Below are 16188 nucleotides of genomic sequence, written 5' to 3'. Positions count from 1 at the left end.
TCACTAACCAAATCCGATTTATTGTCATCCTAGTTTTAAGATGTATTCTTGTTTATTTGGTTTGTTCTGATCTATCTTTTCTGGCATCTAGAGCCTACTTGTTTTCTATGCATCAGTATAAGACATTCAAAGACATCAGCACGAAAACAACAGAGCCACCATGCCAAATAGTTGGTTGGCTTCAGAGCAGATATAAGTTCAATCTCGTCAACATCCCGTAACGTTAAGTTCGATTAATATTTCAATCGTGTCAGGAAAACACAAAGTAAAAGAAACATATTGCATGGACTTGCACTAAAACGCCAACGATCCAATTTTAATAATAACAAAGTGCTAATTTTTAACAGCAAAAAAGATATAATTGTACCCCAATTGAAAAACAATCCATGTAAAAAACAATCTGACGGAAATAATATAATTCAAAATCCAACATCTCGCCCATCCTTTAGCACGATAATTCAGATGCCAATGAATGGCAAAATCTGACTCGTACAAAACAAACGAAAAGACAGTCAAGGAAATTAAGTTCATTTTTTACTAAAGAGCAAACTAAGCCTTGTCTGCTTTGGCAGCAGTAGCAGCAGCTTGACCACGAAGACGACCAGTTCTCCTTGCAGCAATAAGACCAACCTTCTGCCCAGGTGGAGCATCACGACGGACAGTACTAGCATGACCAATATGTTGGTGGTTACCACCACCATGAGGATGCTCCACAGGATTCATAGCAACACCACGGACCTTGGGCCATGAGTTTCTCTTCACTCTGAATTTGTGATATGCATTACCAGCCTTTAAGAGTGGTTTCTCGGTACGACCTCCTCCCGCAACCTGGCCAATCATTGCACGACAACCACTAGGCACGATTTTCTTGGCCCCTGACGGAAGCTTAATTCTGTGCAAGGAAAATGACATATCAATACACCAAATATTGGATGCCCGATGCCGGACATGGTAGACCTCCAATTCAATTATTATATCATGGAAATAAGTCTCGGAAAGCACCTTGAATGTGGAAACTTGAATGGTAATAATGAAAATCAAGAAACAAGCTCATCATCTAACAATTAACCCTTCCTCCAAATATCCACAAAACACAACTAATCATGAGCAGCTGAAGAAAAAATGTCAAGGCATGTGAAAACTTCCAACATTCCATATACAGACAAGACAAGACAATACAAACAGTGTTTATTCAATATCATGATTAATTTTGATCGAGAACAGAATGTATTGAATGGTAACACACATAGTTATTAGAAGTGCATGACACACTAAGGCTTATAAGGTAGTGCTTGGGAGAGCTTTTAAGAAGCCATTCTCAGCTTTTCAATAACAAAATTTTGAATTTTTGTGAAATTTTGTTAAAAAGAAGCTGAGAAGTGCTTCCTAGAAGCTCTGCCAAACACTACCTAAGTATCATATAGCCTTGACGCAAGTCACAAAGCAAGGCATGCTTTACTGGAGTGAAGCACCATAAATAGTGATACACTTGAATCCAAGTAACCTGTACAAAAAATCATCACATAATGTGATATGGAATTACTACAGAGAAACAAAACAAAATTCAATCGCATACAATGAAAACAAATGTTTTAGTTGTTCGTATTTCATCTTGGATTCATCATCTTAACATAGACTAAACAGTTTAAAAGCATAAAGCCCGCATCTTTCACAACGCCAAAGCAAATGGCTACTCACAGAATCATATTAGCAATCAGTCGAAAATCTAGTAAGGAAAGAATTGCACAAGGACAAAACATTATTCCAGTTTCAAAACAAGTCATAAAATGATTCAAATTTCAAAAAACTAATATCAATACATCGAACCATGGTTACCAAGAATAAAAATGGGTCTAATTTAACACGAATAACAAATAAAAATATCATAAAAGAGACTTAATTAAATTATACCTAGAGGTGCCATTATCTGGGTTGTGAGAAATGACGACAGCATAATCCCCAGAAGCTCTAGCGAAAACTCCACGGTCACCGACATGGTGTTCGACGTTGCAGATGACAGCACCCTCGGGAATGGATCTGATCGGGAGAACATTACCCACGATGAGGTTAGCTTTCTTCCCACAGTAGACGAACTGTCCGGTGTACATGCCCTCGGCGGCGACGAAGAGCTCCTTCTGGTGCTTGTAGCGGAAGGGGTGGCGGAAGGTGACGCGGGCGAGGGGAGCACCACGGCCGGGGTCGTGGATGATATCGGTGATGACTCCCTTCAAGTACCCATTTCGCTCGCCGAAATCGAGGGTTCGGAACCTGGCCGGTCCCTTCCGGTGGTGGGTGTGGGACCTGAACACGGATCCAGCTCCCTTACGCTGTGAACGAATCACCCGTCCCATTTTTGTGCAGCGGCGTGGGCGTGTGTGTTTGTGTGCTGGGGACGGCTGTGGCTGTGTGGGGAGACGGCGGAGTGTGTATATATATATATATATAAGAATGTGAGATTGTGCTAGGGTTTACAACTCGAAGCGAAGCACTCATGGGCCTGTAAATGGTCCAATTCAGAAATTGGGCCATGATTTCCATCAAGTGAACTTCAATATCAAATGTGATTAGGCCTCTATTAGCGTATCGGTGAAACCATTCTACTCGTGTTGAGTGTGAATTTTTTACATAATTATTTAAAAAATACATAAATCTATGGGTAAATTTACTTTAAATCTCCAAACTCAAATATAATTTTACATTCAGTCTCTGTCAGAAAAAGAGTCTTTTGATCTTCGATCCACACAAAAATGTTTTTGCACCGCCTAGGCCCACATGTTTTTTTATAGGTGAAAATCAGTACAAAATAAAAAATATGATAGTAATATATGATATTTTAATAAGATCGGTTGAGTGTAGAGGGGGTGAATACACCACAAAATTTTCTCAACTCTAAAATATTAGAACTTAATCGGGTAACTGACTTCTTACTTTCTTGGTGTCTATGTAACTTGACAAACAAATATAATGTGCGGAAAATGCCAACGAACAGATTCTGAACAATGGGTATAAAAGTGAATACGAAACTGTAACGCTCCGAATTTATCTTAATTGAGTTTATTTGAGATAAACGGAGATTATAGAATTCGAGGGCCAAATTGATATTTGATCATGGACTGTTTTGCAATTTTTAGAATTTGAGGGACTAGAGTGCAAAAATAGAATTTTATATATAATCTTCAAAGTTTTTGAGTTGACTGAGTCTTCAATTCTCTCCTTCTTCTCCTTCCTAGACCTTTCCCTCCATTGAAGAGCAACCAACGCTTTCTCAAGCTTTTGTTCTTCGGGTTTTGATCGATCCGTCCGGCAGAATTTTAATTCGAAGTTAGTTTTGTGATTCCGGCAACGAGGGCTCCGTTTTATAGTAAGTATCTCTTCGATCGGATATAATTTATTTTTTGGATGTTGTTAGAATCGTATGATTTTCGGATATGTCGAGTATGAAACTCAAGGGTTACAATTTTCGAAAATATTGCAAATTTTTTTTATTAATTCCAATGTTAAAGATTATATTGATTTATACATAAACATATAATAGTTTTTCTTTCAAATAATATATATTACCAATTATTATAAAATATAATTTATTTAAAGAACGACAACACTGTTGGAACACGCGTTCTCTGATCACACTGATGTGATACCCGGAGCAGCGAAAGTTTAAAAATTTTATTTTTCGATATGGAACGATTTCATATCGTGGGTATCAAATCCAATCGATTAAAATCTTGCAAGTAAAAATAAAAATCACAATTAAATATTTTTACCTCTTCAAGCTAAGGCTTGATTATGGACTCCAACAGATTTAATCTGCTCTTATTGTAAATCCCGGGAACCGATGACTCGCTCGATCAATTTCCAGAATTAGGTCCACAAATAGAAAACATAAACCCTCTGATTTATTGCACTAGAAATCAATCAGATGTTTATCGTAGAGAATAAACAGATTTGATCTGTCAATTCAGAAAGTGACTTTTCAGAAAAATCACAGACCGAATTTTCTCAAAAGGAGTAGGGGAATTTTCGAAAAATCCCCTTAGAAATTATATGTGAGTATTTCGAAAATACCAAGGAGGAAATCAATCTTTATTTTCGAAATTATACACACATATATATATAATTTTTAGACTAGATTAAGTTATAATTGTATTAGGACACTAACTCCTTAGGGCCCACAATCCATAACTTAAGCCCAACAAACCAAGCCCGTTATTATAGAAGTTAATATAAAATTCATCATGACTCCGATTGATAAACCGATTTCACCAATGTGCACAGAAACCATTTCTGCACCTTTTAAAGTCAAGATAATTTTTCTGAATCCGAATTCAGTGATTTCCAAAAATGTCCAACCCTATGTCATTCTAGGAAATTCCACTCCCTTTAGTTAAGAAATCCAACTTCTCTTTCATTAAATTTAACTCTTTAAATTTAACTATCTCAACGGGATTTAGTAATCCATTACTTGTGTGACCCTCAATGGTTCAGAGATATAGCTAGTCGTGGGCTCACAACTCCTTGTGACTCGGAACAACGATTTCTGACTTACCCAACGAATCATGGTAAGAGCGTCTAGCAACATCGCCCCATGATTCCCTAGGTATCACTGATAGTGCCTGCAAGAACCAGTAAGTTTTGGTTAGCGTACAGTACAGTCCCTTCATCCATATATCCTGATCGAATCAACAACCATTGATACATCGAGAGTCGTTCAAGATTCGATAACTATGCAACGCATCTTGAAAATCAAATAGTGACATCGCATGTGCTACTAGGAAACCAAGTAACCTAAATCACATCGAGTACTCTGGCCAGAGATTTGTCATACTAATATCTCCTCAGATCGCATAGGATATCCACACTCGCAAGCGTGTGGTGAATCCTTGACAACAAAGCATCGACTCCTATATGTGTCGTAACTGTACCCAATCCCGACACCTGATGACCCCTTAGAGTCGGTAAACGAGTCAAAGTACAGTACTAGCATATAGAGTCTCAATGATGTTTCAAGTAGTAAGGACTAATGGTGCACAACCAAAACCGCGGACTTATCCACTCAAATAATAACAACCACTTGAAAAGTCCGAATAGGGTAGTTCGATCATTCATCATATGAATATCCATTTGCATGCTTTGAACATCTCCATGTTCATTACCAATGAAACGTGGTACTTGGCATCACAAATGCTAGTCTCAATCTCGAGCGATCCTTATCCTTATTAGCGGACGGCTCAATTGACTAGGAACTGTTTAGAATATACAGTGACTATAAGATGTGTTTCATAATAGTGATCTCTCTTTATTCACTATCTCATCTTACTTACACTATAGTATATTCAAGGTCTTTATCAAAACAACAATAGTATATCACAATATAACAATATGAAGAAAGATAAAGAAAATGCCATTAATAAATGTAAATTATATTAAACAAAGATTGTTTATACATAGAGTCATAAAAGCCCTTAGCCACAAGTTGGCTAACCGGGCACCCACTCTTTCAAACACTTCAATGAAGAGATGATAATGGACCGGGTCTAAACTTAGCCTTGTATTAAAGTACTCACCCAAGAGACACAAGTTTAGAGTCACCCAAACGGGTTCACAAACAGGTCCGGGTGGGTCTTCGCGTTTGGCCATACCCACCATATAAATTGTTAATAATAAAAATAATAAGAATATTGATTTTTTCATAGAGAATAAATAATGAATGATAAATGAAAAAAAATCGTAAAAGAGATAAAAATTAAACATATAAAGGAAAAAATATATATTAATAATTTAAATTAAGATTTAGAATGAATTATATATATTATTATTATTTTTACATAAATCAATACTCATAAAATAAGTAATTAACACATAAATTAAAACATTACAAAATAAATATTTTATTTAATTTGATTAACATATCTTACTTATTAGAAAATACATAATAAATTATATCGATTCAGAGCATATATACATAAAAAAGAAAATAAAACAAATGTATGGTACCAAACATGTCATACTTGCTCAATATTAATCAACAAGATGATGAAAACCCAAGTTAATAATTGCATAAGAATCAATATCAATATTGTGAAAAAATTAAATTAATTATATTAAACATTATATCTATAGACTAACATGAATTATTGATAATGTATTACTTTAAACTGTTAATATATATAATTATATAATAACGATGACTGTAAGTGAGGAACATTGAAACTGTAAGCTTTTGGTAAATTGAAAAGCGTTCAGTCCTACAATTGGTATCAGAGCTAAGGTTATCGGTTCGACTCTCATTGATTACAAGGAGTGCAATAAAGATTGTTGAGTGCAATAATTATCCTTGTTGGGTAAAACAATCGAATAATGACGCTTGAGTTGCTAGATTATTTCGATTATAGTACTCCGACTTTTTTTTACACATATTAAGAAAAAGAATTGAAAAAACAAATTTTGTACAAAATTCAAATGTTATTCCTTTAAATTTTTTAAAAATTATTGCACAATTTTTAATTTTATTTAATAGAGATATATTAGTAAAGAAGTGTAAAAAATATTATTAAATATGATATATGACTATATATTTTGGCACAAAAAAAGTGACCTATATAATTGGGATGAAGGGAGTATTATCTAATTAATTGAATAATAATTTAATTCCATTCAATTATTATAAGTCATTTATATCAATAATAATTGTCTTAAATTTTAAGATATATATAATATGTATTAAAATTAGTGCCCTTTAATAGATTTGAGATTATGCATGATTCCAAGACAATAAAATAAAATTGATCATGGTACGAACATTTCTTATGATGATTATGATAACTATTGAACAAATTATAAAAAAAATTTATGATATTAGGATAGAATGTTATTTTAAAATTAAATACTTGAACTATAAACTATTTTATTCAATTTAACATATCTAACTTATTATCAAATACAGAACAAATTCTATCGCCTTAAGGCATGCATACATGAGATATAGAATAAGGCGAATATGTGGTACGAAACATGCAGTAATTGCTCAAAATCAGTCATCAAAGCAATGAAAAACATGAGAAAATACATAATAAATCATATCGATTCAGAGCATACACACATAAGAAATAAAATAAAACAAATGCATGGTTCCAAACATGTCATACTTGCTCAATATTAATCAACCAAATAATGGAATCTCGAGTTAATAATTGCATAAGAATCAATATCAATACTGTGTCAAAATAAAACTATATTAAAAATTATATCTAAGAGCTAACATGAATTATTGATAATGTATTATTTTAAACTGTTAATATATATAACTATAGAATAACGATGATTGTAAGTGATGAACATAGAACTGTAAGCTTTTGGTAAAGTGACAAGCGATCGGTTCTACAATTGGTATCAGAGCTAACATCATGAGTTCGATTCTCATTGATTACAAGGAGTGCAATTAATATTGTTGAGTGCGATAATTGTTTTTGTTGGGTAAAACAATTGAACCATGATGCTTGGCTATTGTGCGGTTTAAAAGATTTGAGTTGCACTATTATCGCTAGTTATAGCATTTGGTAAAGCAGCAAGCGCTCGATCCTATATATTATTACAAATTATAATAAACTCTTATTTATTTATAGAATAACATCACTTCAATATACTACAAGATTTTAGAGACACTAAATAAAAAATAATATACTTTTATTCTCAAAATGGATATGACAGTTGAAATACAAGACGAAATGTTAACATTTTTAATCAAAACCATTCAAAATTTGAGCAAAAATTTAGCAACAAAATTTATTGCAATAGCAGATTTCGAACAACTTAACATGAAATTAAAGTAGAAAAAATGTCCAATAACACATTGATTATTAACGATATTGACTTACAAATAATATAAGATAATAACACAAGAATGGAGGTTGGAGATAATGAAATTATTTATACTATTGCAAAGAATTATTTCAGCATAATCCAACAAAATAATCAAAGAATAAAGATATACAAATAAAAATAATTGATAAAAAAAATATAACAAGAATTATTATCGAGGATGATGAGAAAATTAATTTTTTTAAAGAATAAATAATTGATGGCAAACGAAAAAACCATGAAATAAGAAAAAAATGGTTATGTAAAGAAATAAAAGACGTTGTAATTTAATTTAAAGTTTAGAAATGCATTATCTGTATTATTATTATTTTGTCAAAAGCAGTAGTGGTAATTTTTCAACAATATGTATTATTTATTATATTTTTTTAAAAATTTTATTTATTAAATATGTGATGACATCAAATTATATATTTTTCTCAATGTCTAATTTATACAAAATTATAGTATTTGTTACCACCATTATTTGCAACAACGTCTATAAATTAAATTATAATTGTAACATATAAAATCTTTAAACAAAGATTCTTCGCACTCATTTTAATTTATAATACATATTGTAAATATCATATTACATTGAATTTAATATTTAATAAAATATCATGAAAATTATTAACTAACTACATGTTTATCTTTTTTCATCTCAACTCATTTATTTAGGGCTAATTGCATCCACACCCCCAGTGAAAAGTCTAAAAGACATAAAACCCCTTAATAAATATTAATAGGCTAATGCATCCCTCAGTTTTTTAAAATATAGCACATTTCACCCCTATGTTATACAAACTCGGGCACATTTATACCCTCTCATAGGGGTTTTTATGCTAATTTTTTTAAAACATAAGGTCTAACATGCTATTAATTTTAAACAGGGGGTTTTATGTTTTTTAGACTTTTCACAGAGGTGTGGATGCAATTAGCCCCATTTATTTACAATGTTTATAGATAATAAAAAATGTTTCCGCGTACAACACACGTGACTTTTACTAGTAAACCTAAAATGTGCGAATTATAACAATTTTGAGATTAGAAAAAATGTTTCACCAAAAGTTGGTTAGTCCAGGTGCGTGTAAAATATATGGGAATTGAATACATCAAATTCAGTTTTAGCTTAACGTAATATTCAAAAAAATAAATAAAATAGAAATTTTATTATATTTAATTTAAAAAAAGGTACAATGATTATACAAAAACTTTTGCTAACAGAATCTTCGTCTTCCCCTGTCATCCTCTCCCCAAAACCTCCTATAAATAGGCAACCTCTGAGCTCATGTTCTCACATATATACACATATCTCAGCTCATAATCTCTAAAACCAATCTCTTCTTCATCACACAATATCAATTCCTTCTGATCCAAATTACCAAAAAAAAATCTCCCACCAGCAATGGAACAGTACTTCTCCATCAGCAAGAATTGCTCCACATTGTACAGCGCCGTCCCGTCTATAGATATCTCGAAACCAGACTCGAAGACGCTGCTCGTCAAGGCCTGCGAGGAGTTCGGATTCTTTAAAGTGATCAACCACGGAGTCCCGACAGAATACATGTCGAATTTGGAGTCCAAAGCTGTGAACTTCTTCTCTTTGCCTTTATCTGTCAAGCACAAAGCTGTCGCTGCTCACCCTTTCGGGTACGGGAACAAGATGATCGGTTCCACCGGCGATTTCGGATGGGTTGAATACTTGATCCTCACAACCAATACTACTGATCAATCCAGCTGCCGAAAATTCTCATCCATTTTCGCGGAGAACTTCAGGTGAGCAGTTGATTGCTAGCTTATTATAACTTAGTTTCGGTTTCGAAAAATCTTACATATTTCAACTTGTGGTACGTACTGGTGTTTTTTCAGTTGGGTTTTGAATGAATATTTGTCAGCTGTGAGGAAAATGGCTTGCGAGATTCTTGAAATGTTGGCGGACGGATTGAAGATCGAGCCGAGAAATGTTCTGAGCAAACTTCTGATGGACGAGCAGAGCGACTCGATGTTCAGGCTGAATCACTACCCTCCAATCCCGGAGGAATCCGACGGCCACAATTTGATGGGATTCGGAGAACACACAGACCCGCAGATCATATCTGTGCTGAGATCTAACAACACTTGGGGGCTCCAAATCTCTCTCAAAGATGGAGATTGGATTTCCGTTCCTCCTGATCACAATTCTTTCTTCGTTAATGTTGGTGACTCCTTGCAGGTAACCCATTCAATATTCACTCTTTATATATATATTCATTTACATTTTAATTAGATTCTTTTTGCAAACAATTCATGAGCTATACGATAATTAATTTCTCAACTCACATACATTTTTCTTTTTTGGAAAAATAAATAATAATAATAGAGATTCAAAAGTGCATGTATATTATGTATTCTGAAAAGGCAAGCTCTAATAAGTTGAAGTGCGGGCAAAACGCAATGAGTTGGTAAAATACAGAAAATCATCTTGTCAACCCTTTATATGTAATGCTATATTAACAGGTAACAATTTGAAGCCAATGAGGTCTTAGGCTAATGGTAAAGGTTGAGGCTTTAAGATTATGTGGTTTTAAGTTCGATTCTCACTGATTGCGGGTAGCTGTCTTAATTTATTTAATTAGATTTAATAAGTTTTTTTGTTCGAGATAAGCAAGTCTCAAGTTCTTGCTCTCCGTTGATTGTGCGGGCAGTTCATTCTATAGTTGTCATATGAATCTAAGATTATACTTGTACTCTCAAAAAAGTAAAAAAAATAGGCAACATTTAGAATATGTTGATCATCTCTTTGCAATTTTGATTTTTTATATTATTAAATTTTAATTAATTTAGCCTGTTATCTTTGTTTTTGTTTTTTTTGTTTGTTTTTTGGTATTTTTTTTTTATGTGACGTTAATATTTCACCAATATCACATTGACATGTATAATGTCTTATCTCAATACTTTTAATAAAAAAATAACTAAAATTATCAAAAATAGAAAGATATATACATGAAAAATTAAAATTTGATAACATAAAATATTAAAATTTAAATAAAAATAAAATATAGAGCAGGAAAAATGTAATTTTCTCTTGCAATAATTTGATCCAACCTCATTCACTGGCCCTACAATTTTTTGAATATTGCATTTGCTTTCGTTTAGTCTTAAATTTATGGGTTAATTACATATTTACTATCCGTGAAATCTTGAATTGTTTAAAAATCTCCAATAAATCCTTAAAAAAAAAAAAAACAAATCTCCAATATATATATATATATATATATATATATATTCAATTCTCACGTTTTCAAATCCTGAAACATATATCATCATGTTTTAAATCGTTTTAAAACATATAGTATATGAATTCTAAATTTATTATGTTTTTATATCGTTTTATTTTATTGGTCTTTCTCATATAACAAAATTATTTTAAAAAAATCAAAACAATTTTAATGCTTAATGTGGGGACCTCGGGTTGCTAATCTCATCTTATGACAATTAATGATTAATAAAACAAGAGTTTCTTTCAAGTGCCCACCTACTATGCTCACCACCATGCCCACCAATGATGTGACACTATTCTATTGGATGTGATAAAGATGTGATAAACTGTAGGTCCAATAGAATAGTGTCAATAAAACAATTAATCAAGTATTTAAAAGAATACTCAAACCAAATAAATTTTTTTTAAAAAAAAAATCTTGCACCTCGCTTGATCAGACAAACTCACCCGATCGAGCGAGCTGGAAAATCAAATTCTCGGGTCTGAGCATATTTTGACCTCGCTCGATCGGTTGAATTTATCCGATCGAGCGAGCTCAAAACTCCAATTCTCTGTTTTGCATTTTAAAGGCCGCGCTCGATCGGAGGAATTCACCCGATCGAGCGGGCTTCATTTTCAGAAAAATCTGCAGATTTCATTTTGTTGTCAAGGCATGAAAATCCAATCCCACAATCATGCAAAACCAACTCAAAACATGTTTTATCAATTCTGGAACATGCATATGTACTTAAACCAAGTATCGAGCATAAAGTCATGCGTTTATTACATCAAATGGATCATTTAAAAGATGTTAAACTAACAACATTCAACCAAACATCATAAGTGTTTCATGTCTAAACTTCTCTTAACAAGTTTGATGTATTCTACAGTATATATAACTTCAGCTATAACCCGATTCCTCACTTGATAAACTCTCTCACAAGCTGTCAATGTCGTCTTTGACCAGCTCCTGCCCCCTCTGTTGCCATGCACACATACAAAACAAAGCAACAGCCGGATAAACTCCGGTGAAAAATCATTCCCAGTATAATCGACATATATAAGCATTAAAGAAATCATATCAACTCTATTTATAATCGACTCAACGATAGAGTAAATAACACATATATCGATCAATAATTGATTCATAATTCGTCGTTGCCATCAAGATTCGTAACCGATCTTGATATGGATATCCATCTATCGTAGTCATTCTTGACTCGAAAATAAGGTCACCTCAGACCTTGGCATATAATCAATTCAATAGCATATCATATCATCATCATATCGACTAAAACTCAAAAATCCACTACCTGTGATAGATCGACAACATCAAAATCAAATAAAAAATATAAACAAGTATGTGATTTTGGCGGGACAACTCAAGAAGCTTCATTTTCGAGTTACAATTCACTGACTCGCGATGTTGTCTTATACCTTTGTATTTCTCGGTTCTGAATACTTCAAATCTGGAATATAACAATCAGAACATTCATATCAGGCTTCATTCAAGATGATCAATCCAAAATCTGATCAAACTCATCGAATAATAATCTGATAACTTCAATTATAATTGCAGTTTAGCCCCTCAATTCTTTAATATTTGCAATTTGATCCTCGACCCTTATTTTAATTCAATTTCAATTCTAAATAATTTAAGAATATTAGAATTTAAATCGAAACTCTAAATATTCCCAAATTAAATATACTTGAATTAAAATTAAATAATCTTGGATTAAATCAAATAATCTCGAGTCTTACACTTAAACTCAGATCGGACTAAATATGCTTAAAATTTATAATATTTAATGCTTGACCACGACGTTGTGGCACTATTTGTTCTTTTTACGTAGAGTATAATTCTTTTCCCCCAAAACATATAATATGGGTCACTGTCATTCATGGTATTTATTATTTTCAATCGCTTGTTTCAAAGACGTGTGATGTGAGTGTAATAAATTTACGTGTACGTGTATCCTCTCAAAAAATATAATAAAATAAAATAAATTTACGTGTATATATACCTGTATAATATACTCTTTTCCTTTCAATTATATAAATTTGTGTTTTTTACACCTAAATTAAGAAAAATCATTGAAATAAAAAATTTAAATACAAACTTCCTATTTTTTATATTTAATTCATTTAAAATAGTTTTACATTTTTCATGACTTAATTAATAATAATATATTAATAAAAGAATAAAAAAATATTTTTTAAATATGATAACTTGTATTAATTGCTGTGTTTTAATTCTGATCATCAACTCATATTGAGATCCTCGCACAATCATATGTAGCACATGATATGTTAGTTTTGGGGTTTAGGATTTAATCAAGTTAAATTATCGAATCTTGGGCAGTGACGGAGTTAAACTAAAAATAGGCTATTTAGATTGAGATTCTAAGGTTTAGACAAGTGAATTTAGCAGATTTTGGGCGATGTCGGATTTAGAACTGAAAAATAGGCTACATAGATTAAGATTTCAAGGTCTATGGTTTGGGCAGGATCATATGATAGGAATTTGGCTATGTTGGATTTGTACCAAAAAAGTAGGTTCCTTGGATTGAGATTTTAGCATTTAGAGTTTATAAGGTAAGTGAAATTAGCTGATTTTGGATGATGTCGATTTTATTTTAAAAAAAAGGGAAAATTGCTTTTTTGGTCCTGTATGTTTGTCACTTTGTGATTTTGGTCCTTTATATTTTCAGATTGCAGTTTTAGTCCGCTATCTTTATTTTTTTGGCAATTTTAGTCCTTTTTCCGATGTGGCGCTGACGTGGCACCAATTCAATGCTGATGTGGAGCTGACGTGTACAGTGCCACGTCAGCATTTTTTAAGAAAAAGGACCGAAATTGCCAAAAATCGAAACATACAGGACTAAAACTGAAATGTGAAAACATAAAGGACCAAAATCGCAAAGTGACAAACATACAGGACTAAATTTGCAATTTTCCCTAAAAAAAATGCAAGCTACTTAATTAGATTCATCTCTCTCCATATATAAAAATTTTTTCCTTTATACACCATATTTTGTTTTGCCAAAATTGCCCTTATGTGATATAGATATTATACTTTTAATTTTTTTTTGTTTTTTTTTTAATTTCGATATTTCAAATTACAGATTAGTCCTTAAATACTTTTTACAACTATAATATTTTTCTTATTTAAATATAAATCAAATTAATTACAAAAATATTATTGGGTGCACCAATACACTATTATATATTATATATTAGAATTTAGACAAGTTAAAATGAGAAGATTTTGAAGAAATATTTTGGACCGGGATGATCTGAAGTTGTTAGATTTGACTCCAATTATTTAGCGTCGTTTGTGTCCACTAAGATTTCCATGCACGCGTTTTTAGTGGAATCTAAATTATTAAATGAAGAGCTACTAGATGAATCTTATTAAATTTCCCCAACAACTTGGTATTAATTGATGAGTCAAATTCACTTAAATATTTGTGCCAATTTTATCCATATATAAATATCCCCCAAAATATTCTTATAAAGTGTATTGGATATATCAAAATAACTGTTAGATCTAGCATATTATATATATATATATATATATATATATATATATATATATGAAATATGTATATATATAATCGTAGAGATTTCATCCGCGTACGTACGTTATTTAATTCTGTATAGAATAAACAAGTAAAACAAGGATTATTTTTTCCCGAATTGATTTGTGATATTGAAAATGTATAGGTCCCATAAATTCTATCATTCATCAAACAATTAGTATCGAAGTTAAAGACGATCATATATACGCAGTATGCTTGATTATCATGTATCCAGAATTTGTGTAATTATTGAAAAAGAGACTTTACAGAGACAATAACAGCTCACATGTGTTGAAAACACATTTAGTTTTGTTAATGGTCCTCCGATTTCATTTTCATTAATATGGCTATGACATCTTGAGGTAATCTCACTAATAAGAATATCTGATTTTCGATCTCCTTATTTATAAATCAACATGAATAAACAAAACTGTTTTTAATAAATATTTGGGTTGCATGATTAGTATCAGCCAATCAATTTTGGTACCCAACATAGACATCTTTTTCTACAACTAATGTTAAAATTAACAAAGTTACGTGTTCGATTAATATCAGTGTAAATTTATACAATTATTGGGAAGGTAGACACTAAACCAATATTGGTCCATACGTGTTGAACGACATGTTCAATTCGACAATGGTCCTACAATTTTAATTCAATTTCGTTAGAAGTGATGGTGAAATTAATATTGGTATTGTACCAATTACAAAATAATGACATTTAATTTAAGTTCATTCTCATTATTTTATGAAAATATATATATGATAATATTAAAAAAAAAATTCCATACATAGGTGATAGCTGCCTGCAGATAGGGATGTAACTTAATATAAAAATTATATTATCATATATATATATATTAGTTGCGGGGAAATATTATTTAAGTTTTAGTCCATCTGATTTTGAAATCTTGGTTAAATCGCTCACAGGTGATGACAAACGGAAGATTCAAGAGTGTGAAGCATAGAGTCGTGGTGAACAACAGCAAGGAATCAAGGGTGTCAATGATTTACTTCGGAGGACCACCATTGTGTGAGAAGATAGCTCCATTGCCATCATTGATGAAAGGAGAAGACAGCTTGTACAAAGAGTTTACATGGTTCGAGTACAAAAGATATGCTTTTCAGTCGAGATTGGCTGATAATAGGTTGGGCCTCTTTGAGAAAATTGTGGCCTCTTAATTTAAATTTCTCATTCATTTATAGGATTATTTTACTCTTCATTTTGTTTCATTCAACGTTCCCTTTTATGGCAAAATCCTCTGATCTACTCTTTTTTATCCTTGTCTTAAATATTTTGGTTTAATTCTTATAACACATGGCCAAGTCACTAGAGGTAATTAAGTCATGTCCATATAGATTATCATTTAATTAAACCAAAATGGGGAAAAAAATACTGTCATCCAATTAACATTGAATTTACAATTTTAGTCATGTAACTTGCATTTTTTTTTTCATTTTTAGTCCTTTTTGCATTGAATTTTCATTTTTTTTGTCTTGTAACTTTTATAT

General features: G+C 31.8%; 2 protein-coding genes across 2 annotated transcripts; one reads left to right on the top strand and one right to left on the bottom strand.

Annotated features, from left to right (window-relative positions):
* Positions 1-389: 389 nt before the first annotated feature.
* On the bottom strand, positions 390-2421 carry LOC140885388 (large ribosomal subunit protein uL2). The gene is made up of 2 exons (XM_073292347.1): positions 1912-2421; positions 390-892 (listed from the first exon to the last, which is right to left on the bottom strand). Exons 1-2 carry the CDS (start codon positions 2349-2351, stop codon positions 550-552), a joined length of 783 nt encoding a protein of 260 aa, XP_073148448.1. The 5' UTR covers positions 2352-2421; the 3' UTR covers positions 390-549.
* A 6688-nt stretch (positions 2422-9109) lies between these two features.
* LOC140891976 (gibberellin 2-beta-dioxygenase 1-like) lies at positions 9110-15954 on the top strand. Its single transcript, XM_073300692.1, has 3 exons — positions 9110-9633; positions 9727-10069; positions 15607-15954. Exons 1-3 carry the CDS (start codon positions 9263-9265, stop codon positions 15856-15858), a joined length of 966 nt encoding a protein of 321 aa, XP_073156793.1. The 5' UTR covers positions 9110-9262; the 3' UTR covers positions 15859-15954.
* Positions 15955-16188: the final 234 nt, after the last annotated feature.

Source organism: Henckelia pumila, chromosome 1 (genome assembly GCF_033568475.1).
Source record: "Henckelia pumila isolate YLH828 chromosome 1, ASM3356847v2, whole genome shotgun sequence".
NCBI classification, from domain to species: Eukaryota; Viridiplantae; Streptophyta; class Magnoliopsida; order Lamiales; family Gesneriaceae; genus Henckelia; species Henckelia pumila.
Note: the sequence above shows the minus strand (reverse complement) of the source record. Positions and strands in the feature narration are given on the sequence as shown.